General features: G+C 39.6%; 1 protein-coding gene across 20 annotated transcripts in view; it reads left to right on the top strand.

Annotated features, from left to right (window-relative positions):
- The window catches only part of CELF2 (CUGBP Elav-like family member 2), a 560,320-nt gene that overhangs the window by 479,077 nt on the left and 54,248 nt on the right, over window positions 1–26,995 (top strand). For 19 of the 20 annotated variants that reach the window (XM_084506670.1, XM_084506664.1, XM_084506666.1 and 16 more), the window contains 3 exons: window positions 4,352–4,400; window positions 13,154–13,288; window positions 23,821–23,900. In XM_084506670.1, coding sequence (XP_084362796.1) covers window positions 4,352–4,400; window positions 13,154–13,288; window positions 23,821–23,900 — 264 coding nt within the window. Of the gene's footprint in view, window positions 1–4,351; window positions 4,401–13,153; window positions 13,289–23,820; window positions 23,901–26,995 lie in introns of those variants that run through there. The other variant, XM_084506676.1, reaches the window with a different exon arrangement.

Here is a 26,995-nt window from a genome sequence, read left to right as displayed (position 1 = left end):
CCGTGCCTTTGAGAGGTTTTTGGTTAGCTCCATTGTGCTTTTTTTCCCTGATGAAGTTATATTTTCATATAGTGGTGTGTACTCTTGAAAAAGAGGGGGGAAAAAAAAGGTATAACTAGTCAATTGTAGTTACAGGCCACGTCTTGGTCCTGCTGCTACCCTGGACATAGCCAGTAGATGGATTCCCTTTGATTTCAGGGAGATTTGGGATTTTGTGTTTTACAACCGTTTCTTTCCCACTGAGATTTTCATTACCCTGTGGACCACATCAACACCTCTGTTTGGGGTGAGCCCAAAAAGCAGCAGTGATGTACTGGGCCTCAGGTTTTCTGTGGCCTCCATTACTGCACAGGCCTCGTGTGGAGCCTCTGTGGCTGACAGCACTGCCGCAAGGCACTGCCAGCCTTGGGCAACAGGCATCTGCCTGCTCTCCATTGTGAAACAAGGGTGATGAAAGCTCAGTCGGGCTGTTAAGGGCTGTACAACTGCATCCAGTGGAGCTCTCTAAAATCTTGCCAAGGAGGGATTGTTCCTCACAGCCCGTTCTCCAGTTTGGTTGCGATAGTCCCATGCACATTGCTTTCTAGAGAGGCTGCCCACCCTCAGAAACAACTTGTCTGAGATCTGTGCTCTTCTCTTGTATTATAGATCCAAGTGCAGGATGATAATGTCTGTAAATTATTTGCTGCAGTTACTTTTCTCACTTTTTCCTATTTATTAATTGCAAATGTACAGTCATAAATACTGTATTTTTATAGGCAGAGCTTTCTTCAAGCACAGAAAAAAAAAAAGCGTTTCCTGTTTTTCTGTGACAATATGACATACTAAGAAATCACTTACCTTGAGATCCATAAGTGTACGGCTTTGTGATGTATAGCTACAATAACAGCTTTCTGATAAGACATGAAATCCTTCATTTCAGCAGATGACATGATTCTAGTGGGTGGCATCTAATTTGAAACAGGTTTATATCATCTATAATCTTTTGGAGGGTCTCAGAAAGCACAGCTATTTTATTATTTTATAGCCTACAGTTATACAAGCAAGATATAAAACGCACAGATTATTTTCTCTTTTGCTGGTTGTGGAGTGAAAGGATAGTACCTATTTAGCCTTTGTCTCTGCTCCTTTAATTTTCTTGCTTACTTCACGCCTTATAGTTCATCTTTTTTTCCTTTTTTCTTTCCCTTTTCCCGTTTCCTTTCCCTTTTCCCGTTTCCTTTCCTTTCCTTTCCTTTCCTTTCCTTTCCTTTCCTTTCCTTTCCTTTCCTTTCCTTTCCTTTCCTTTCCTTTCCTTTCCTTTCCTTTCCTTTCCTTTCCTTTCCTTTCCTTTCCTTTCCTTTCCTTTCCTTTCCTTTCCTTTCCTTTCCTTTCCTTTCCTTTCCTTTCCTTTCCTTTCCTTTCCTTTCCCACCTACTTCTAAATATTTTATGGGTAGAGAGCTTATAATATGTATTGTCACGGCAGTTGTCTCTAGAGGTCAGCAATGAGTTTAATAATGAGATGCGAACCAGTGACTCTGTAAAACCCATTTCAGGTTATAAATGGCATGTTTTATTGAATCTAGTGTTAAAGGTTGTTAACGTATCAATTGGTGATGGTCAGGGTTAAACAAGCTTCAACACGAGCCCTCTCATGTTAGGGAACTGTCAGTAACATATTTTTCCACCATCCTCTTTGCCGAAGCCATGTTTGTGTATCGCATCCATTTTGCCATGGCTATTCTGCGGTTTAAACCCTTCAGGCCTGATCTGAATCTTTTATTAGTTTTGCACTGATATAATTCTGTTAAGCACGGTGGCATTCCTCCTGATGTAGACTTGCTGGTGAGAAGAGAATTTGGGCCCTGGGTTTTCAGCAGGAACCTTTGAAATCAAGTCAACACCTAGTTGGAATGTCTTGTTAAATCATACCTCTTTGCAAGCATAACAGATTACTGACTTAATGAACTTGAGGTAATTATGCAAAACAGAAGAGGATAATTTCTGATGTGCTAACTGTGTTTACCAGGTAACCCTGATCTTTTGTGGTACTGCAAAAATAACTTCTTTACATGAGTTTCGTCCAAAGGTCTCTAGTTCAAGAGGTTTGTAAAGTGAAAGGTTTTTAGAATTGTTAAAATTGCATTTATTCAAAGTATATCCACTCAGGGACATAAAATGGAGCTAGGCAGAGTGATAGATTCACTGTCTATATAAGGCCTGGATTTGGGTTGGTTTTCTGTAACTTGCATATTCTCAATGTTACAGTGAACTGAGAAGTGATGTTTCTAGTAGTCATCATAAATTATCCTACATCCTCCTCAGCCTCTAGTATTAGGAGATATGTCTGACTACCTCAGTTTTTCTTTATTTGCACCCTCTTACAATGCATCCAAACAACTCAATTTTGTTTTATTTCTTCACCTTCCTGTGGCTCTGCAGAGATGCCAGTACCTGCAGCAGGCTCATTGAAGCAAGTTGCACCTTTTTTCCTGATTCAGCTTTTGTTTCCTGAGTGGACATGCTGCATCCCATTCCCATGAATTCGAAGTCTCCTGCAGTGCCCAGCGTATTGTTGATGCCAGGATAAATGTTAAGCACTGGTTAAAGAAGATAGAGTACAATATAAGGTCTCTTTTTTATATAAATTAGATCGAATAAGAGTGGTGGCAGACAAGTGCAGGGCTCTTTAAGTCTGTCTTGGAAACAAATGATTCAAAGAGAACAGAACTGTTAAAATTGAAGCAAATTTATGCATCCTGGTGACTTCATCAACCTTGTGGCTTTGCCTTTTCCTTAGGGCACAGTAGGGAATTTTACAAGCAGCGCAAGGAATACATTGATTTGTAGGGCCAGAGTGCATTCTGGACTTTAAGTAAATCTTACGGAAATATTCACGGCAATATTGTATATTCAGTAAAGAATCTAGCAGCTACGTCCCTGGAGGTTAAGTGACTCCACCAAAAACAATGCAGATTTGGTTTTCTGTGCTGCTTTGAAAGTGCATTTGATATGAATGCATGGATATTCTCTCCTGCTCAGCTGTTTTTGTTTTCCAACATCATGTTTGTCATAATAGTCTTTTATAAAAAAAACATGAAATTGCTGCTGACATTTTCAGCCAATATGCAGCTTTGCTGCACTGATAGATGTTACAAAAGCAGAAAGAGCTCAGATCTTTACATGTTCACGTGAAATGGAGAAGAATTGCCGAAGAGAGTAAAGGCAGAGGCCCTGCTGCTGCCTTAAGGTTTGTGCAGAAAAATCCCAGCAGTTCTGCAGAGCCCAATGGTAAAAAATAAAGAGTAGTGGTTTTTTGGTTTTTTTTTGTTTGTTTGTTTGTTTGTTTGTTTTTTTAACTTAAGCATCTCCCCCACTGAAAAACAATGCAGGGTCCTTTCTGAGGGATTTTGAGAAGCTATAATAAAATTCCCCTGAATCCATCACAGGGCTGACTATAACCAATGTCCACTAGAAGCAGCATGTGCTCTCTAACCAAAGAGGACTCAGCTGTTGTGGTGTTTCTAGTCCTGAAATAACAGAAAGCGGTTGGTGAAAACTTTGTTGGAATTTTCAACAACTGAAGGTGGAGGGAGCCTCATTTAGCAATGAAAGCCAAGGAAACACCATTTTAGGTGTGGGAGGGTAAGATGCCATGAGATGTTCATCATAGCTCACTACACATGTTTTCTGTTGCAATAAGAAGGAGACAAATGAAGGAAGAGGTTGAATAGGAAAAAGTGTTAGGAGCTTTTATGGCTTTTGTGGAAGCCAGAATTGAACAGTGTTGTGATGAAAGCTTTATGAATGAATGTATAATGTATTGAGAGGAAAAAAAAAAAAGATACTAAAGAGTTATAGGAAGCTATTATAGGAAGCACAAGTCTTCCTCTTCAGTCCTGAAAGAATCAGCACATGTTTTTTTAATTACAAGCAAAGTTCATTTGTCAAACTAAACTCCTTTGAGTATGTTTGAAATGCTTTCGAGCTCTTAAATTACTTGAAAATTCCATCTCAGTCTTGGCAGTGGTGGAGCTCAAGAAAAAAAGTTGGTAAAACAGAAACCAAGCATGCCATAAACTAATGAGGGCTGTAACTTTAGAGGTCTTCTGAAACTAGATATGGCAAATTAAAGTTTTATATGAGTCCTGTGGGCCCAATGATATATTTTTTTTAATCTTCCTGGTTATAAAATGCTCCTTTACCATTTTATACTTCTTAAAAGACTATAGTATGGTGTTATTTTGAAGTTATATCATTTCAACATGTTTAATATTGATCATGTATCCTTTTAGTCCCTCGTTAAAAACCTGATTCTTGATTTTTATGACTATCCAACCTGCCTTACTCTTTTTCATTTTTGTTTTTAGATGCATCATCCTATTCAGATGAAACCCGCAGATAGTGAAAAGTCCAATGGTATGTGTTTAATTTATTTTTACCTAATTGTGACTCTCTTCACTAAAGCAAACAAAACATTGTGAGAGTTTTTGCTTTACTCCTTGTGTGGTGAAAATTATATGAGGCAGTTTTGCTGTACCTGACAGGTCAGGAAAGATGTTGACCTGCTCTGAACTCCCATTTATCCTCAGCTTTAAAGAAGGAAGGATATGTTCAGAAAAATGATCTTCCCTTGTACCTGCTGTATGTCATGGCCTACCTTGCTACAAATGTCTGTTCACTTGTGTTCACTCCTAGCAGTGAGATGATCCAAGAGCACCCAATATTGATAAGATGGAGATTAAATTTTAATGGTGAAAAGGAAAAAAAAAAAAAAAAGAAACAAAAAACATTCCAATGTTATCAAACAGTGTAAGCAGCTGATGGGCCTTAAATATTTGCCTAAACCTCCGTTTTATAGAATGATGCTGTTCTGAATCTGAACTAAATTTAGGTTTTAATGATATGCTTAGTTCTGAACTGGGAAACCCACCTTGCATCTCTCTGTATACTTATTCCTCTCAACGATTGTAAAATGAATGCTATAATGACAGTAATATCCGTTCAGAATACTAGGTTACTGCCTAAGTGGATGTATATGACATGCAAAATAGACAGCATTCTCAATCTATTAAACATGCCAGGTTTGTATATTCAAGGAAATAAGATAATCGGATGGTAACGCAGCCTGGCTGTGTGTGATTCTTTAAAAATATATACATGTGTATATTTTGCCCCTTGATTTGTTCCTGTAATTTTCTAAAATATATGTTAAAGATATCATCTGCCTTCTTAGATTGCAAGAGCTTCTTTTTCCCATAAGGCCCACATAATCAGAGCTGGTTCCTCCAACAGGCATCTTTGCACCTCATTAATTAGTAATCAGGGCAGAAGCCGTGCACTTAGAGATCTACATACCTGCAAATGTAAATTATGATTGGGCTCTAAATCTCTCCGCAAGGCTTTTTTAAGGCTTCTTTTGTGCTAATTGTAGTGCATCCCATTTTCAGGCTTCTCCAAGGATTAAAAAGTTTGGAAGGAAATTAAAACTTCACATTATGCTAGGTTTCCTATTATGACAACTTTCAAAACAAAACTGGCCACAAGCATTGAAGATTTAGGCCATCACCCATTTGTAAGGGAGTGGTGTTTTCTCTCTTGGGATGTCCACTGAGTTTTAGCAGCAATTTGTTACTCTCTTTGAATGTTCAGAAGAGAGGCTAAGGAATGAGCAGGAGGACCAAACTTTTAAGTCGCCACTGTAGCATGTGAGAGCTGCTGCTGGAATCAAAATTTCACTACCTAGTATGTATTGTGCTTGCAGTGGGCAAAGTTTTCCCTTAGATACAGGAAGACCGGCCTGGACCCTCTGAACTACTTAGCCTGTACACGTTCTTTTTTCAAGAATAAATTTCACCTCAAGTTCATTGGCAAATTAGAAACGTAAGAGCCAAGGGGCTGAAGTAAACTCCCAAGGAATTACTTAGTCATTCCTCATTTTTCTTCCTAAAGAAGATTGAACATATTGGCAAAGCACTATGGGGAATTGTGCAAACCCTGTCCTGCTCTGCAGTGCTTACAAAGCAGAGTAAATTAGCTCCTTGCTGCTGATGTTAGACTGGGGTTATCTACATGATACTCCTGTCTGCACTGTGGGAATATTCTTATTAATCTTCAGAGTATTCTCTTGCACCTATGCCTAGCATGAAAATCATGAGGGATTGTTTTTTTCTTCTTTTTTTTTTTTTCTTGACTTCTTTGTATTTTGAGAAAAACACGTCAACAAATCAAAGGCAATCATCATTGTCAAATTAAAAACCTTTTTAAATTTAGACTCCTGGAGAGTGTATATGCTTCTGGTAGGCATGTTCAGAGGGTGGTGAACCCTTCGTTTCTAATGACTGGGGAAACAGAAGGCAAACTGACACCATGATGATGGGAACAATAGCACAGCACCTCGGAAGGACGGGGCGTAGGAGTAGGATGCATGGAGGAGGCGAGAGTTTGCAAGCAGCCTGGAGAGCCAAAAGAGAAAAAAACAGCAGCATGGGGGAGGTGGAGGCCTGTTTGGCATGTGTTTCCCGTATGCTTCAGGCTATCCATCTGAGGAGGTATATTATCTGTGCCAATAGCAAAGTGTAAACTGTACCCCTTCAACCAGATTGGTAAGTTCAAAGGGGAAAAGAAAGAAGGCGTGCCAAGGAATCTTGTTTTTCATGATCCATGGTGTTTGAGCTTTTTGGGAATGCTTGAAACCCTTTGATTTCTGAGTAATGAGAGGATCCAACTGCATTTTATAGGTAAAGTGGTGTTTCTCAAGTTTCAAAGAGGTTAAAGAAATTCTCTTGTTCAGGATTTCCAAGTAGCTTGTAGAAAGATATGTAGGAGAGGTTGAACACTCACTGCAGTTCTTCTGAGCTTGCACACCTTTGTGAAAGGTTGGAGAGACCTGTTCAACTTTCAGTGGTAGGAATCATAGAATCATATAGGCTTGTGTTGGAAGGGACCTTAAAGATCCTATAGACAAGGACACCACTCACTGGATCAGGTTGCTCAGGGCATCATCCAACCTGGCCTTGAACACCTCCAGGGATGGGGCATCCACAACCTCTCTGGGCAACCTGTTCCAGTGCCTCGCCACCCTCTGAATGAAGGGGACGTTGTCTCTTTCATCTTACAGAGGTTTTCAAAGAACAGTATTTTCTGTGTGATAATATGCCTCCTCTCCATCCTGAGTCCCTTGCTAAAAGATCTGAATGACCATCCAAGCCCAGCAGTGCTAGGGTGGAATGCTCCCCATTCCTCATCAGTGTTCCTGTCTTTATGCATCACTTTACAAACATATGCCTTAGCACAAAAGGCCAGGCTCACCTCATGGAAACTGGGAGAAAGTTATGAAAGAGCCAGCTCCTAGGCATGTTTGACTAAGTGCCTGGGCACTTTTGTGGTGCTAGGACTTCATTAGAAACCTGAAGGTCTGTTTTTATCTGGGTAGGAACTGGATGGCTGATAGATCTATGTAATCATCTCCATTTCATCCCTGTGTATGGGACTGAGGGTGGAGAACAATAGCTCATGTGTCCAAGCCAACTCTTTGCTCGTGCAGATGAAGTAAAGCTTAATCAGTTTCACTGAGCTTTTAGCAGCTAGAGTTGATGGAGAAAGACTTGCCTTTAGGTCTAATTAATTTGTCTACCCTGGAGGATTCTGAAAAAGGCTTTTATTGTTGAGAAATGTACCACCCTGAAAAATTTTCAGAAGATTAATTTTGTAGTGTGCCCTGTACTAGTCACCCATTAGGGCTACTCTGACCACCTTTATGTTGCTTCGTAGCTATTTTAACCTATCTACAAAGTTTCAGTTAAGGATTACCTGCCAGAAAAGCATGGCTTCAAGACTTCAAAGACTCCTCCATTGCTTGATTCATCTTAACTGTTAATCACTCACAATACTTGGCTGCTTTTTTTCCAAAAATAAGGAGTACTTGCACTCTAATGCAGAAAAACACAAACACCTTTGGCTCTAAGATGCCAGTGGCCATTAACATGATGCGGTTAGCAAATACTTAAATGTTTCTTGGACCAGGATTTGAATACTGTCAATACTTTCAGGCACATATCCTGAGGACAGTATACTCTTAAATGGATCAAAGCTTCAACACTTCAGGGAAAATTACAATATTCTCCATTTAAAAAAAAAAAAAAAAAAAAAAGCGGGGGGGGGAGGGGTGATGCAAGGGGTTATTTGTGTGATCCTATCATTTATTTTTGTTTATTTGATTAGTGAAAACTTGAAGAAATAATTCTGAAATTCTATGTGGCACGACTTTGCCAATTTGGAGGGAGTAATTAAATGCCATATGTTAGCACTAACACATAGAAAAGTTGATAATTAATGCAAGCAGCTCCGGATCCAGGTGTGACTTTGACAGATTGTATGCAAGGGTTTTTCACAGCCTTACAAATAGGGATAAAAAGTCTGTTTTCCCCCCTTCCCTTCTGGATGAAAAAAAAAAATAATATCTTACCATTTGTACATAATTAACTATTTCTTGATTTGCTCAAAAGAGAAGGCAACTTCTGAATGGAAAGTACACTCTTTAACTGACTGGAGCCCTCAAAATCTATAAAAATAGAGAAATAACTGATTTTTCAGGACATAATTTTGGGGATTTAGGGTTAGAGAAAATGAAAGTTTGTTGAGTCTTAGGGCAGATTTCCCGTTATTGTTACAAGGTTTACCTCTTTTCTAGCATGCAGGAAATAATCCCTGCTCCTTTATTCTCCTGGGTTAGCACTACTGATCTAATACAGATTTCAAACTGAGAAATGGGAGTATGCTCATGCAAAATGCTCATTAATGAAGCAAAATGAGTAAAGGTGAAATATTTGGAGCCTTCAGGATGTTACTCTGCAAGTTTTGTGTAGTGCTGTCAGAAGGCAGGTAGCCCTGGTTTGAAAGAAGCCCCCACCAGCAGAAGACTTCACCTCTGCCAGCTTCTGATGGCTGACATAGCTGTCTTCGAGCATGATACCGAGGCACCCTTGCTAGTCATCAGAGCTAGTCTTGATGGAGTTAAGAAAACTCATTTTACTATAAAACAGATGTCTGATGCTCGTCACACAAAGCTTCTGCAGTCAGGCAGAAGAATCCCACCTCAAATCCAGTAGGTTCAGCACTGGATGTGTCACACTAACTGCCTGGGCAGCAGAGCTGACCTGCATTCATTACATGTTTGGATGGATTAGAGGTGAATACCACAATTATTTGCTCAGGATGCTGTGCAGTTTCACACCTTCCTTCACATAGCTAGAAATTCAGGCCTTGTTCAGTGTGACCTTCTGCCTGCTTCTGCTCCATCAGTGCGGAGCACTCAGCCATCTCATCATGCTTGTTATTTGCAGCCAGTGGTATCTCCTTCAGGGTCACCAGAGTGGTGCAAAACAGCCAGAAGTTACAAACAGGCCTATAAGCAGAGTCAGAAAGCAATGATACCAAAGGCTTGCCAAAAATTTTGCATTTAGTTTCAGGATTCTGAATTATTGAAACCTAACCCTAGTGTGGGAGAGAGAATTACCAAGCAGCAGTGAAACGTTTTTGAAATATGTGCACACAAATACTGTCCCCTGTGCCCTGCTGTCCTTCCCCCAGCTTTCTCCTTCCCCTGATCTTATTGACCAAAGCACTCACAGCTTCCAGGCTTTCTCCACTCCCTCAGAGCTCACTTATTCCTTTCATCCCTGAGGCTGGAGCTGAGGACATCTACATGTTAGGGTTGGGAGCTAGCTGGAAGTGTACAGCCCCATCTATTATTATCAAGAGCAAGGGGGAGGCTCCCATGAAACAAGCTGTCCTGTCTTGCCAGGAGAGGTGATTTTTTTGGAGGAGCTGACCTCTTGGCATTGGTAACAGCCAATAGATAACATTTTAGCTGGGACTAGGACCGGTAACTTCACTTTTAAATGAGTATAGTTGGGGGATATAGCTTCAGAAACTGCTGTTCTTCCTGAAGCCAGCAGTGGGTAGCACCTTTCCAATCTCCATGCTTTGTTGGGTTGCATGGACTTAATGTTGAGCTCTTCTTTTTAGTCTGTGGAAGCAACTCAACATGCACAGATGAGGCAGAAGGCCTGGCTGGTCGAACGGGGAGTTTGCTAACCTCTAAATACACTTGAGCCATACTTCTTGCAGTCCATTTCTATTCAATTCTCACATCACATCTGCAAGGCAGGGAAGTATTCCTTGTAGAAAGAAAGTGGCTGACCAAAAATGCAGAAACAAATCCTGTCAGCAAGCCTTAAGCAAGTAAAAAAGCATTCCTTTCTCTGCGTGAGAATACATAGTTTAAAACTATTTCAGCCTAATAATATCAGATGTTCCATCAGATGGAGTGAAAACATGTCATTCTGAGCCTGACAATTGTCCCTTAAAATGTTTTTTATGCCGGGCCCCTGGCCAAAACAGAATAGCAATTTTCTTAAGCTTCAACGCTGATCAGAACTGACTAATAGCACTGAATGCAGGGCACGTCATCATATCAATATGTTTTCTGTACTCTGAGCATTCTTTGTGAAATCTGCATTTTTAAGATGTACAGTACACGGGAGCTGGATGTTTAATTTACTATAAAATCACCCTCAAGCTGAAAACCTGCAAATCATCTTAGTTCAATTGCATATTTATAGGTTTACTAGCGAAACTGAAGGAGGCCGGTGGGCAGTTTGTCATCTGTTACTCTTTGGAAAATTAAAACAAAGCCTTCCCATTTGCTTTGGAGGGGTAGAGAAGCGGTGGGGGCTCCCTGCACCCTGACGGCTTCTGTTTGCTTTGTGGGGCAGGGTGAGGATCCCTGCATCAGTGAAAGATCTCTCCTTTTTTTTGATTCTCTGAGTGAATTTCTTTGGTTTGAGTCATTGTCCTCGCACCTAAGCAAGACCTTCAGCTCCTTACTCTGGAACTGCGTGGTAGGCACTTCTCTGACAAGGCCAGCAGCTATTTTTAAGAAAGAGCTGGATCTGGTCACTCTTTGGATAGCCTAAAATCAACTCACTTTTTAACTGCCTGGGTACTAGCTGACACATAGGCAGAAGCTAAGAGGTGGCACCTGGGCTTCCCACAGCCTGACCTCAGTTTGCAGCATGAGAAATTTTTACAAATGCCTGGCAGCCCAGCAGAGTCACTTGCTCATACCCTTTCCTGTGCCCTGGCTTTAGTGCTTGGCTGTTGTTGAGGGAGAAGGCAGGCTAGAAACCTTCCTTGAAGAGATTAGTTAAGGCAACAGAGGATTTTTAAGCAGCCAATTTACAGGTATCCTCTCACCAGCAAAGGTAAGTACCCAGACTCTCCTCATGGCTGTGAGCAAGCCAATTCAGTTTCACCATCCTTAAAACAATTATTTGCAGCACCAAAAACAATTGTGTATTGTGAATCAGGTATAAAGCTTCATTGAAATGCATTTATTTGAATATAAATCCCAATTTATGAGTCTCATCTGCAATCCCACTGTTCAGCTGCTGATCTCTGTATACCTGGCTCATCCCATGCATTCATTGTTTGTTAACCTTTCCTGAAGGGTTAACCTGCCAGTAGAACCCCAATATAAAGTGTGAATGAAAATGTTGAGACTTGAGGAATCTGCCGAGAAAAACTTCTCCTGGGTGTTAAATTCACACCAATTTTCTTGCCAGCTTCTTGAGCAAGAAGCTGAGATTGTAGGGGCTGGTCTCTGGTTTGGATTCTGAAAAATGCCTGGTCTCGGTGCTTGCCTGTATAAAAGCTACAAATACTTCTTAAACTCTACAATTCTAAGGAAAAAATTACTTCAAATACCTCTCTTGTGATCAATAAACATGAACCTCTTCTTTTTATTGGTGAAATTATGAAATGCACTTAAAGTGTTGAAGTATAACACAAATAAAATCTTATGAAAATAGATGCAGTTTCTTATTCCTCAGCTGCATTTTTTCCCATTTGACAAACTTGTACTAATACAAAGAGAGAGGGTTGGAGAGCAACAGAATATTTTTTTTTTTTGTAGGCCCAGAAATGGAAATACTTCGTTACAAAAATAATTTGCACAATAATAGAAATAAGCAAGTGCACTGCAGCCTCTCTGGAGTAAAGCTTTCCTTCTCTCTTTGCATCCCTGCAAACTCTGACAGTCTGCTCATTAACAGTGAATTGGATTTACATGCCATTTCAAGAGAAGAAGAAAGCACTGGTGTATATACTGTATAATAAGTGCTTAGATTTGGGGTTTAATATAGATGGGATGGTGTGTTAACGTTTTTAAGTCTTTCCAGAGAGCATTAAGTTTGAACCTGTTTCATTTTTGACACGAGTCCGCAGTTTTAGACCTGTAAATTTGAGTTTGATTAACAGGACTGCCTGAGTCCTGTTGCTGCAGTGTAGCTTTTGCTGAATTTGGTGACAATACAGGCAGAAAATATTCTATCAATAAGTCAGGTAAATTATCTTTTTCATGTTTTGGTTGTGAGTTGTTGGGTGTTTTTTTTGCAAATTCAGCATCATTGAAAATCAAAGGGTTTGGCTCTTGGAAAGCATTATGCAGCCCCCTTGTTAAAGTGCTGCCCTAGAATATGCCTTGTGCCCCCTTGGGGGGGAGAGGACTGGATCACTCCAAAAAAAAGCAGGAAAATTTAATGTCTTCTTTTTCCAGAGCAGTGGGTTACACATCTGCCTTTCGAGTGCCATGCATTAAGTTGGTTGAAATTGAAAGCTAAGATAGGAGCCTCTCTCTCAAAACATTTCTCAGGAATATTTTTCATTAGCTCATATCATTACGTGCACAATCCCCTCTTCACCCTCACCCCTGTCATGATTTCTTTCATACATAAGGGAGGTGAGGGAATTTATCTGAATTAAAATCTATGCAAAGATATCTTTACTCTGTCTAACAGAGGATGCTTTTCTCTTAGAAGCTGTGATGGGGGAGACATATGTAGAATGACTAAGGCAGCCAATTAATATGTTATATAAACAGCAACCACCACTAAAAAAAGGCAGAGACATAAAGAAAACTGAGAGATTTGGGGTGGGGGTGGGAGGGGGGGGGAAGGGAGGTTGTAAGTATAAAGTGTTTGCCTTAGGACTTGTCTTCAGTTACAGAGCCAGACTCACATGACTGGAGCTTGGTTTGATGTGGTAATGAAGCATTGATCACAGGAAAAAGATGAAATGGCCTTTGCTCATTCATTATTTTTATCTTCTAGCTGTGGAAGACAGAAAATTGTTCATAGGAATGGTTTCGAAGAAGTGTAATGAGAATGATATCAGGGTGATGTTTTCTCCGTTCGGCCAGATAGAAGAATGCCGAATCCTTCGGGGACCTGATGGGCTGAGCAGAGGTGAGTGTGCAGTCTGTAAAGTCTCCTTCCTTAAGCACTAATTGGGAGCTATATGTCACAGTCAGGGTAGGAATAGCCGCTGTCTGCAGCTAGAGGTTACGCCGTAATACATCCCACGTGATGAAGGTATCCGCATGAACTTTTCACAGTGACTGAAATTATCACCTTTTATTTCCAATGTCAGAAAGGTCTTGGTGCCAACATATTAACTTGTGTTATCGCACTGTTTGTCAGCTGGAAAGGTTCCTTTGCACCCTGAGAAAACACCCTCAGTTTTCTGCTCTCACAAAATCAAAGATCCTTCCCTGACCCCATTTCTGTTTTGTACCACAAGGCCAAAAAAAAAAAAAAAAGGACTGTAAATGACTGTTTGAAGAAGTACAGGGTCATGGGAACTGGCCCACTATCTCCTGAATTCCTGTGTTTTTTATAACCATACGTAAAATATAGGTCTGCTCTAACTCAGAAACAAAGAGGTTAGCTCGAACCTGAAAGCTTTACCTGGACCAAACTTTGTAAAAAGCTTCTTGAGCTTGTGCCTCTATCACAAAACAAAAACCAGGGGAGAGGTGTTAAGCGGCACCACCAGGAGCGGTCAAGCGGCTGTCCTGAACTTTGGAAATGAAGTGCAGCACAGACTTCAATAGCTGGTGACCCTTTCTGAATGCAGAAGTGCCTTTTCAGGAAAGGCTCTCTGAAAACATATTGAAAAGAAAAGTGTATATTGATGACACAGACTGCATATTAACTCCATGGTACATGGACCTGAAATTATTCTCAGACTATGAACCTTCCCACAAACTCAGCGTTGTGTGGCACTGAGTAGCACAGGGCATCGTGACAGCCCCATCTTTCAGTGGGGAAAGCTTTTGGGGTACTAGCTGCTGTCATGTAATGGCATGGGGAGCAAAGTAATTTTAAGTGTGGAGCTGTGAAGAACATCACTTCTATTTCAATAGAAATAAATTAAAAAAAAAAAAAAAACAGAAAGCACAGTTTATGCATTTTATTACATTTTCAAAAGGCACAGAAAATATAATTGTATCCATCTTACGTATAGATATAGCTCTATTTATTTTTTTATTACTTCCGGATCTATTTGTTTCCTGTAGGCTGTAGAATCCTCAGTGTTTTGTGCAACAATTTGTGCCTGGGGTTGAGAAGCAGACGTTTTTGTTTTGTGTGCAGCCCAGCTTGTTTAAAAATACTATGCATTTCAGCAGGGGAAGTTGCATGTATTGCTATATATTTCACAGCACTGCTTGAAACATATACTCCACGACTTCTGAATAACAAGGGCTTGTTAAGAAGTTATTCTGACAATAAATAGGGAGCCCAACGAAGATTATGCTCTTACATTTATGAATGCTTAGATTGCAATTCCAAAACTTTGGGGGCTGGCATACAACAGTCCCTTCAGGCAAGTAGAGCATCAGGATCATGGCTTTTGCCTTGGGGAAGACCAGGGGAAAGGTCTGAGGTTGGTTCCTGCAGCTCAGTAATGACTGTTAACTGATGAGTCGAGCACTGTTATTATCTGCTAGACCCCACACTGAGGGAAAACAAATATTTCTGATTTTTAGTGATTTCGCTTTGTAAGCAGCACAGAGAAGGGGTGATGGAAGACACAAGTGGGAAAAGAGCTAACTAGCTGCTGAAATGATAACAAGATCTGGGCATCAGATATTTTGAGCCCAAAAAGAATTTATTGACTCCAGCATCATCCGGCAAAGAAACAGACCTCCCCTGGGATCTGTGGAAACCCCACTGCATTATTACTTTTATTCAATAGTCATTGGGTATACTATAAGCATAGAAAAGCTAATTATAAATTCAAATAGAGTAAGTAAGGGTGGTGGGGTAGTTTTATTCCTCCATAAATAGCAATATTACAATCAGCAACTGAGATTTTGAAGCCATGTCACTAATGTATCAGGGAGAGCAGTGTTGTTTGCCAGCCAGCAGACCCATGGAGTTAATGTGCTGCTCTCTCCTGTTGGAGGGTGAAGATCTTAGTCCAGGTAGGTCACACACCAGCAGTCTTAGCATAGCTGTATCCTCCCTGCTACTTGGGTTTATTTCGGTCACCATCATGACTGATATTCTGTCATGCCCTCATGCATCATGGCTTGTTAAACTTGAATTGCTTTCTACACACCCATGTTCACACTTGAAAATGAGTTCAGCTGTGCCAACCAGGTTTTCAGGCAGATGTTTATCAGCTTCACAAAATCACCACGCCATGAGAGAAGGCAAAGTGTTGGAAAAATGGTTGGTTTTGCAGAGCTGAAATGAAATGTGCTAAGGGAGATTTGAAACCAAGGGAGCTTGGTTGAAAAAGCCCAGTGTGAAAAGCTGCTTCGCTAAAGCAAGGAGAATTTACAGAGTTAAATCTTAGTAATGAGTTCTGATACTTAATGAGTTTTAATTCATGTTACCGTTTCTCAAGATGATAGTTCCCTTTGCCACAAACAATATTTGTTTTCCCAGCACCAGTTCAGATGTGCTTCCCTCCCAGACACAGAGGGGCGAATGAAAAATAGTCACTGTCTTAAGAAAACACTGTCCTCATGATGCCAGAGCCTTCGGGAACTCACAGTGCTCACAGCAGTGAGATGGAAATATGGTCCAATAAACTCTGTTTGGCATCTCTTTCCAATTGCATAACGAGTGTGCATCATAGTATCATGGAAGAAAAGAGCTTGAAAAATATATTCATTGGTATTTATGCCAACTTTCGAGCTTCGTTGAAGGATTCAGGCAAATAATCTTTATTACCAGCAGATAGTTGCAAGGAATAGCTCCAGGTTACACTGCTCAGTAGAATAATTTTAGTTTGTGCTGCTACTTTTTGTTGTTGTTGTTGTTCTTTTTCTTATAATGAAGAGTAAAAAGCTTTCAGCTGACTTTTCTGTCACGTCTACACTACAACAGCAACCATAGTGCTAGCATGGTAACAGTAAGCCATAGGGTTTTACTGTAAGGTTGTAGGGTACCACATGCTTCCAGCAGCAAGACGAAATCCCTTTCTGCAGCAGCAAGGGAAAATGTAACACTTGTGATGGGTGCAGTATAAGTGTTAAGATAAAGAGAGAGGTTGAACTGGTTGTTCCTATTGTAGTTTCTAGCCAGGAGCTGACAGAACTTTGTATTAAAGTCGCACCCCTTGCTGTCACTACTGATAATGTACCATCAGCATTTCCACTCCAAATTCCTATTGTCAGCTGTTTGAAACTCATCTGTAATACGAGACTAAAATGATGATACAAAGCTCCAGTGGTGGAGCGGTGTACTTTAAAGAAAGTGAGATTTTCTCCTTAACTCAAGTTTATAACTTGTTTTATTCTACCAGCTACAAGAAATAGGCAGCAACCAAAACACGCTGCCTTCCAAAGGCTCTGGGATAGTCCCTGTGAAATTAGTTGGCTGGCAGAGAGTAATTCCTAGCTGCGAAGAGTATTAAAAAAATAAAAATACCCTGTTGGCTGTAGAGATAAAGAAGCCAGGGACTGAACAGACATGGAGGCTGGCCTTCGCTTTAGCAGGGTTCATGGGACTATCTAAAGAAGCTTGCAGCTGCCTGTACTATATTCATTATTCAAAGAGAAGGATTCAGCCTGCAGGGTTGTTTAATCCAGCACTTTTTCTGAAGAGCTAAGTATGCTTTACAAAAATTCATGATTGTGATATCATGTGCTAAGCTTCATTATCATGAAAAAGCAGAAGTGAACTGCCTCAGATGATTAAGATTTTAAATCACTTATTGTGAACGGCTTAAGGAAACTTTCAGACCTCCTGACTTCCAGCACATGTCTACATGACCACAGATGCCAATGCAGACAGCCATGCAGTGATAGCTGGACAATGCAAAAATAGCCAGAAATAACCAAGTTTGATTTGTTTCTGGGCTACTAACATGTTCTATGGCTGTAGGTGAGTTTATTTTTTCATCATCTATTATCCTCTTCCTTAAAATAAGGATAGCAATGCTTCTCTAGCTTTATAAGATGCTTTTTTTTAGACCAGTGGATCAATATCTCTGTATCACTCTAGGAATTATTACCATCCATAATGATGATAAAAAAAATCCTCTTATCCTTATCACAGGAACACCACACAACAAATTATTTGGCTGTATTGCTAAGTGCAGATTTATATAATAGATACCAGAAACAACTCAACTTGGTTAATAACGCGCTCTGAAGAAAACCTGCTAATAACACATGCAGACAATTGGATGTACCACAAAAATTGTGGAAAAGCTCCAAATATATATTCCTACACCTTCCAGGCTCCTAATTGTGTGCTTTTTTTTTTTAAACAAAATATCACCAGACACATGGGACAAGTGCACATTTCTAAACACATTGATTAGAGGAATATTTTTTTATTTGCTTTAAAAGCAGGTTAGAAATGGCATGGAGAGTTATATCACGGTCAGGCAATTTAATTTCATGAAAATCCATTCATAACTTTCAGATTTGGGGGGTTTCTTGATGAATGAATAATACACAATTAGCATTTGCATCATAATTAGCTGCAGTGTAGAGTAGGTGACAATGTTTTATGCCTTTATACCCGTTTCTTTTTTCCTTATGGGTATTTACTGCTCCTTTCTGAGCTCAAGTAAGGTGAAGTGCCACCATGGGAGCAGCCTGGATTAGGGGCCACCTTTTGACCTCTGCATCAATAAGTGATGAGGAACAAGCACAGGGGAAGTTCAGTGTTTTTTCTTGCTATTCAGAAGCACCTTCATGCCTTATTTCTTTTGCTGTAACATGGTAACTTTTTAATTTTTCCAGTCATTGTGGCACATTTAATTTTCTTCTTCCCCTGGTGAAATGTTTCCTGAGGTGTGAAGGAGCGAACACATCAAGTGACCAGTGTCTCAGCTGGCCTCTGGCCAGCCCAGCAACTCTATATCTCAGTTTCCATTTCTGCACCTTGTCAGCAAACCCTGCTCAGAGGGAGGCCTGAAATGAAATAATATACACGAGTTCTTATGCCAGCAGGAGGGTCATTGAGGCACTGTTAGAGAATGTGGTCTTTGGAACCTGTTTGGTTGCATAAATTCCAGTTACTGAAGTCTGTACTTTGCAGGGTGGTTAACGGACTACCCAATTAGAAACACTGCAAGGAAACCATGAATTTATCTAGAATTTGTCATCTGGTCAACAGTCAAGAAAAGTCAGTAAAGCCAAAGGGATAAGGCATGTTCACAATGTGTCTGTTGGCTTTATGTACCTGACATGCATAAACTAAAGAGCTTTACTGTGACTTCTTCATCAGACTTTACTTTGAGATTAGTTGTTGCCCTTGTTCCCAGACCTGCCATTGTGTATCAGCACTAGTTAATGACCCAATGTCTGTACAGTAAACTACTGGATGTCTTCATTTTGAGCTGAAATGTGTGTGACCCACTAAGACATATTTTTGTGCAATCTTTTTTTACTAGAAAGCTGTCTCCCAGGCTGGTCTTCCCTGCAGACTATGCTATGGTATCACAGTGTATAAAAAGGAAAGTCTACTTTGCAATCTCAGCTAGAAATATTTTAGCACAGCTAGGACTTATTTTTATCACACTTAATTTCCATAGCTTTTTACTTGAGCCTTATCTTTTCCTTAAATAGAGACTTTCATCTCAGAGGATCCCAAATGGTTCTTGCAGGAGTATTTTGGCAGCTTTTCACTATTGTTTCTTCACAAAAAGTGAAGAAAAATCTCAATTACATTGAACTGGGAAGCTGTAGCACAACCATTACACCACCAGCTGCGCAGCCTCCATGCCTAGTACTGAGATTGCTTGGATGCCTTGGAAAATCTCCTGAGCCGCCTTCTGTGTCGGAAGGGTTGCTGTATGGTTGTTGTGTTTTTGTTTTTGTTTTTTAATTGATTACATCTGCACTTCTTTCATCTCCAGAACTTTAAAGGCATGTTTTTTAAACTCCCATTTTTAACTCTAAGCCTGATTCCAAAATGTCTAGGGGTTTTGCATCTTTTGTCTTCAGTGAAGGTCCGTGGGTTTTAAACCTCTGGTAGACAATGGTGGTTTTATCTGGGAGGTTTCTTGTGTAGTTATGAAATCAGACCCCTTACCTTGAGGCTTCTATGGTTAAAAATGTTCTACTTCACTGGCAGCTCGCTGGTATTGATGTTATGTTACTCTGTGCATGAACTGCCAACTGAACATTTCAAAACAGTCCATGAAAGCCTGAGATGAGAAGAACTGAGTGAAGCAGGAACTGAAATGGGGCAGTGCTAAGCATCTTTAAATATTTCAAATAATTCGAGCAGCGAGCCCTAGTTATGGGGTGGCGTGGTTCAAGGAGGAAGCTTTTCTAACTTTGCAGCCTCGTCAAAATTCTCTTTCAGTTCTGGGGGGAAAAGAAGACCAACCTGTGAGTTTGGTAGTTACGTTAGCTGAAGTGGTAGATGCAATAACACGTTCCAAAATCTCTGTGATGGGGCTGGGTGCCCTCCTTCAATTCTACCTGTAGCAGGAAATTATGTGGTGAAACCTTTCCCTAGTCAGCCTATTTCCTGTAGGGGGTGAGAAGGCAGCTTTAGAGAAACAACCAAAACTCTCAGCCTTCCTTTCTCCATCCCCTTTTGCTTCTGTTAGTAATCCCTGACATTTTGAAACCAGAGGTGATAAATTGCAAGGTGACTTTTAGGTTAGTCATATTTATAAAAGATTTTTGTTTTTATTTTTTTATATATAAAAGGAAGTAATTTCAATGCATTAGCTATAGAAATATGCCTTCTCTGGGTTTTTGCTCCCAATCTGAGCTCCATAGCTCCAGTAATGGGGCAGTAATTGAAGTATCAGGACTCGGTATGGTAAAATAGAAACAGTTTGCTTGTAGCTGTTGGTGCAGAAGAGCTTGGCCCATGGCACTACAATTAATGCAGAGTTTCATATGATGAGGTGAGAGGCCGTGGAAATCTTTCTTGTTTCCTTGCACCATGAGGCATGAAATCTGATTAGTCTTGTCCTGTTATAATTGTGATTTACAATCCTAAAGCTACTGGCATGTTCCCAAAAGACCACCTATATCCATGAGATATAGAGTGGAGTATACTGAAAAGGGAACTTTCTCCCAGCGCGTCAGAAACCAGGATGAGTACAGGATGGTTCAGGGCTGCCAGAACTCATCTAGCTTTAACAAGTGAAATCCAGTATGCTCAGATACCGACTTTTGATGAAATTCTACATGCCCAAGGAAAACATCCTCCTAAAGTGTATATGTTCCCCATATAGAAAATTAAAGGTACTGCTATCACCTGAGGCAGAGAATACAAACATCTCAGAAAAACAACTTTTCTCAATACCCAACTTCTTTGTGCAAGTCTGGCGACGAAGTGGACTGAATCCTGTTATCTAGGTTTACCTTCTCTCCAATGTGATGGTCTGATTACATAAAAGGAAAGGATCCCAAGTTTTACACATAATAAAATATATAGGATCCCATGTTTCACACATAATAAAATACACGTGCATAAATAACATATACAAATACTGAGCATGAGTGTCCAGGTTTGATAGCTGAAAAAATTGCCTTTAAATCTGAATGCATGTAGCTTTTAGCCTGGAAAGGTGGTTTAATTATCTAGCATCTAATTGGGGTGTTGATGGTAACAACCGAAAGTCTAGGTTATCAGATAATTTAGAAATGAAGTTGTCTTGTGAATTTTTACCATGATTATTTAGGCAAATTGGGTATTTGCTGTGCAAATGGGCAGTCCATCGGTGGGAAATGGCTTGCTGACCAGAGATAACAAGGGGACCTAACCTTGTAGCCTCTGGCTGGCAAACCTCAATTAAAATGCAGTCCTGTCTTCTCCATGGAATGCTGTTTCCAAACTCTCATATTCAAGCCACATAACCTCATTCATCAAGCATTCCCCTTGCCCAGAGAACAAGTTTCTTTTAAATAGGTAGCTTGCTCTACAGCACTTTGCAGAGATCTGCTACGAAAGTCTTTTCACTCCACAACAAAGGAAAACAGGATCGAGGCAAATGAATTTGGGCTGGGCAATGAGGAGGGAGGTTTTGCCGTAGCAAAGTCCCCAACAACTGAGCTTTGTGGTTAGAAAGAGAAAAAGCTTAAGGGAGGGAAGAGTGAGCCTGCTTTATCTTGAGAGGAGTACAGCTTTATTTCTCTCCTGATTCACATTTCTTTTGAGACCTGCTAATTGCAACATCTCTCAGTAAGTTACTTACAGCAGTACTGCTGGGTAGAAATTGTGATAAATGCATAAACTGTGTCTTATTGATTTTTGTTGACATTTTACATGCTTCTTACGCATTCTAAACCTCCATTCAGTAATTGTCACTATGGTACACACTCCTGGATAATGAGAGCGAAAGAAGTGAATGAAGCAGTTTCTTGACCATTATGAACAATATTATTCAAGGCTCTCTGGGGTTTCTCGCCTGCCCTCCAGTATATCTCTATTTGTGCTCATCCCCCTATGAATTATCAAGACAAGAAATGAAAATCCTTGGTGTTATTTCTTCTGTTAATGATAATAACAGAAATGTGTTTTTTGTTGTTTTGTTTTGTTTTGTTTTTTTAAGAGAGATTACTTTGATGGTAAATTTGGGCCTCTTTAATTTTAGTGCACAGCAGCAACATGGAAGCTAGCAGAGGTACTGTAGTTTATTTACCCTTCTACTGCACATTTGGTCTAGAATTCTGTACAGAAAGCTGTTTGTTACATCATTTTCTTTGACAGGACGTTGATGCTGAATAGCAGTAGTATAGCAACATGTAGTGTGCCTAAACAGCAGTAAGACATCATCAGTTCTTATGTTACCTGAGAAATACGTAACAAGTCATGACACTGCCGTGAAGTTTGCATAAAAGGATCCTGAATTCTGATTTTATAATGCTGACCCATCAGCCAGAGGTTCATAAGCCAGCTTAGGTTTTCTTGTACCAAGGGCCTTAACATTAAAGAGGAAAAACTACCGCATGATGCAAAAATGCATTGACTTTATTTTCATGACTAGATGTAGTGCTTTTGGGTAATGATCAGGCATTGCTTTCTCTTACTGTTGTTTGATTAAAATGTGAATACAGTCTTGACTTGATAATCTCACCAGGTGCACACGGAGCAAAAAGAAAAGGTATTTTATGCCTCTAATTGATTTGCATAAACCGAACAATCTGTTGCTTGTTGGATTGCAAAATGGTTTATTTTGCCCATTGGCCACAGGGGCAACAATATTATATTTTTGATGCCAGAATGTAGCTTTCATGCATTAGCTCTAAAATGACAATATGCTTTAGCCTCTCAGTGCTTAGATTTGCTTCATTTGGAAATCTTTTAAGTAGTAATAATAATAATGTTTTGAGGAAATTGAGTGGAACACTAAATTATTCTCTGAAACCTTAGTTCAAACTGTGCAAGGCTAAGGGAGCTGAAAATCAATGCACTTTTAAAGTCATTAGAGATCACAAGTGAAATAAGTCTGTGTTGCTTTAGCTAAGCTTTTAGTGTGCCATGGTATTATTACAAAATCAGCCTGAATCTGCATTAATTTCACAGTCTTTTTCTTTAAGATGCCCAAGGGTGCATGAAGAATAAAATGTAAATCTCAGAAGGCAGTGTTTTTATTAGTCAAAAGGGCAGTGAGTCATGCACTAAGAGAGTTGACCTGTACCATGCCTAGTATAGGTATGACTGACAACAGTAAAAGGGTGGAAAAATAGCCCAGACATTCGCCTACTGGCTTTTCATTATGATTTAAAAGGCTATAAAGCGAGAAAAGTGATTTTTTAGTTATTCATGCACATAGCTTCAGAATTGTTCGAGTTGGTGGTAGCTTTCATAGATCAAAGAATTATACATGTACCTAGGACTCTGAGAAACAAAAAAAAAAATAGAGATTTTTATTTTAAATATGTCATTTTCTTAAATGTTGAGATTCCACCTACATTACCGAATTTTGTCTGAGTCTTTCCACACTTAGTTGCAGGGTGCACAGTGGAGTTTTTCTCATCCCTATCTGTATGGTTGTTCTGGGCACATCACAGAAATCTGTAAGTGACATTATGGACTCCTTTAAATTCTCAGTTCAGCTGCCGATGATGCCAGTCCTTTATTCACTATCCAAAATTGGCCTGCACAAAAGACATAGCAAGCAACTATTAATGCATGGCCTGAAGAGACTGAACTATGCAATCCAAACTCTGCATAAAAGCCTTACTTATTTCAAACCCTGTGGCTAAAGAACAAAACGAAAACAAAACAAAACAAAAATAAAGAACAAAGAAAAAAAAATAAAGAAAGAAACCCTTTCTCCTCACCCATCCCCACCTAATTTTTTTTTCTTTCATCTATGGTCAGATTAGCAAGTCAGCACTGTCGATAAATAAACTAGAGAAGTTGTTTATTTTTATGTACTACTGAGAACAGTGTCGTCTTGTGGCCGTTCTCGTAGACTGTGTTGGTTTAACAAGCGTCCAACCCTTTTGTCTTGTTGTTTTTTGTCTTTCCTGCTCCCTGTCCCCTTGTTCCCACAGGCTGTGCGTTTGTCACATTTTCTACAAGGGCAATGGCACAGAATGCAATCAAAGCCATGCACCAGTCTCAGACCATGGAGGTACAGTACTGTATCATTTGCCCTTTCTTTGTTTTCTTTGTGCAAATGATTGCGAATGGTAAAGCCATGCTCTCCTGGACCAGATCAGACACATGACAATCACAGATTTAAACTTTTTACCAACTCACTCTACCTCTCCTTGTCAAGCTTGTTTTCCTTAATGACCTGGAAATGCACAATAAGGTTGCCGTGTGGTATCCAACCACGGCTCTTTATCCTATTTTCAGTGGCATTCAGCAGAAAATAAAAATTCCATGAATACCACTCCTTACTCATGTTCAGAGTATATCTAATGAGTAAATTACCTTTAATATTAACACCCCCTCACCTCCTCCCCCCAAAAATTCTTAGTTTCCTTTAAATAGATTTTTAAGTGTTCTGGTTTGCGCTGCTCTGAGAAAAAGCTCAGGAGAATTAATGTGGCCACGCTGAGTTACTAGTGCATGTGTTTTTCTGCAAATAGAATCTCTTTTTAAGTTAATATAATTTCTCCTTCATATAGCCAATAAAAATGCTAATGATGACAGAGCATACTGAAGCTTCCTGCAGAGCACCATCGTGGCTGGCCCCTTACAAGCAAGAGGCTCTATCTCCTCCCACACTGCCTCTACGGCCTCGTATTTCATAATGATGAGCAACACGAAACTTTAAACCTGTTCACTTAATGTGAATATATCTGCAGGCTAATGATCCGGTCATTGGAGTGGTGATCGAATGCCACAGCTTGTCTGGCAATCTCAAACTTTTGTCAGTCTGTGATTTTTGTCATGGTCTTTCAGAATTTTGCACAAAAAACCGCACAAGTATTAAGTCTTTACTTACTCTGGATCTTCTAGCTTATCATTGGAGAGTGCATGTTATACTGTATTATGTATACTGTATCTTCGTGTAGTAATGATTTTTCTCAGAGGTGGCATTGATGTTATGTGCACTTGTTTCTTTTTATTTATTTTTTCCACCAGGACCTTTCGATTTTTCTCAGTGACTTTTCTTTGCAATGCTCTAGTCTCCCACAGCATGCTGGGTGCTAAACAATCATTATTGCGTCATGTCGTTGAGCTGCTTTGTGTAACGAGCCAAGGGGGGAGAGCAGGGGTGGGAGGATGGAGAGAAGAGAAGAAACAAAAAAAGAAAAAGAAGGCAGTGCATGAAAATGTCACTAACTGTTTCCTGTATTCTACAAGTAATGATACTGGCATTGCAAAGCTATTGTCTTTCCAAACATCACGTTTGAATTTGGTTGAGTTTATTTTATAATCAATGTGTTTTCTTTTCAGTGCAATGCATTTTTAGACTCTAAGTAAACAGTTTTAGATGAGAATCTGCCAATGAGATGAGAATAATTGAAATTATCTTTACTAGAAAGCTGATGCTATACAATATATGCAGTCTGACATTATATTGTGAGAAAACTGCCACTTTGAGTTTTTGAAATAATACTCATAGTAATTTGTCTGCCATGCACTGCTCCATTAATTCAGATCTATATATTTTGCTGGGCTTGATTCCAGGTAAAAATAAAATGTTTTTTTGGTAATATTGTGTTTTACCTCTATTTTTCTATGTGTTTTAATGTATTTTTCTGTCTAGCAAAATGAATTTTACACAGCTCTGCCTCAGAAGATGTTAATATTAAAGAGATAATACATCCCAGACAAATTCTCCCATTCTTCTGTTAAATGTCGTACTCCAAGCGAGGCTGCATTTTGATATGATATTCCAGTTGACTTTAGTTCTGTAGAATAGTTACTCTTGAATCTCAAAATCTTTAGAATCATCATCAGTTAGGTCCCCAAATTGGCAAGGCAAAACATTTTGCACTTTGAACCTCTGGGTTTTTGTGCCAGTTGAGCTCAGGCTGAGCGTCCCTTCTTGGAGAGAAGCAGTACACCCTCCACCTCCATGGGTGATGGACTGAACAGAGTCTGTACATACTGTCTTGCTAACACAAAGAAAAATAAGAAGGCAACACGAACTGTTGAGAAGAAAATAGAATGAAGTGAGGTGCAGATGCCAAGCCACTGAATGAGGAGAGGAGGTGCACGTTGTGTATGTACTGGGACCTTCCTCTCAAGATAGAAAATGGAAAAGCATAAAGCAGAAGTCATTCTTTAAGCAAAACAATTTTGCTTTCTTTTGCCAATACTCTCCTGGTAAAAACATAGGTTACCTAGTGTTAAATCTTGACTCTCAGCCTGAAACAGTGCTCCCTGGACACATTTATTTCACATTTAATGCAAAAAAAAAAAAAAAAGTGGGCTGGGGGGAGAATGTGTATTACACAATCACATCTCAACTCAATTACTGCAGTGGTTTTTTTTTCTGACTTCATTATTTTCTGTTTCTTGGCACGCATCATTGACCAAGATGTATTTTCAAAGTGGGCTAAGAAAGAACAACGGGGATGTTAATGTCCAGACGAACACATCTCCTAAAATAATGAATAGTTCTACTACTTCTTGCATCTGACTTTGTGACCTGGTTAAATCAACTGATTTTAAAAACATAATTGCTGCTCTGAGTTTGTGCTCTTCTATCTCATTTCTGTGGGTTTGTTTGTTTGTTTAAGGCATTCAAATGCAGCACCAGTGGAAGACACTAATTTGTTATCATGGAGTAAATTTGATGCAACAATAACCCTTTTCTCATATAGAGCCACTTGCTACGTATAATTTCAGTCTTCAAAATGTTTGCTCTCTCAAAAATGATGAAGTGATGAAATATAGAGCAGACAGTGAAAAAATGAATTATAGATTCATAAATTGCAGAGATATTGTTTTTATACAATTTACTGACATTTAAGCATTCATAAATATGATGTCAGCTGTAGTGTTGATTGCTGAGCTGCTGAACTGAGAACTGAAATAGCCATAAAATATTTCTTCCTTTAAAAGTCATTTCTATTTCTTTGGAAATAGATTTAATTCTCCTGTACATCTAGGTAGCAGTCAGTAAGTTCTAGTTGTTTTTAGCCCAATGCTACCAAAGTTCATATTAAATACAGCTTGATTTTATTAGTTAAACCAGAAAATTTTCTCTCTCACCCTTCAACCCTCAGCTCCTTTTTTTTTTATTATTTTTTTAAGGGCCTTGTT

The sequence above is a fragment of the Aythya ferina genome (genome assembly GCF_964211825.1).
Source record: "Aythya ferina genome assembly, chromosome: 1".
NCBI classification, from domain to species: Eukaryota; Metazoa; Chordata; class Aves; order Anseriformes; family Anatidae; genus Aythya; species Aythya ferina.
Note: the sequence above shows the minus strand (reverse complement) of the source record. Positions and strands in the feature narration are given on the sequence as shown.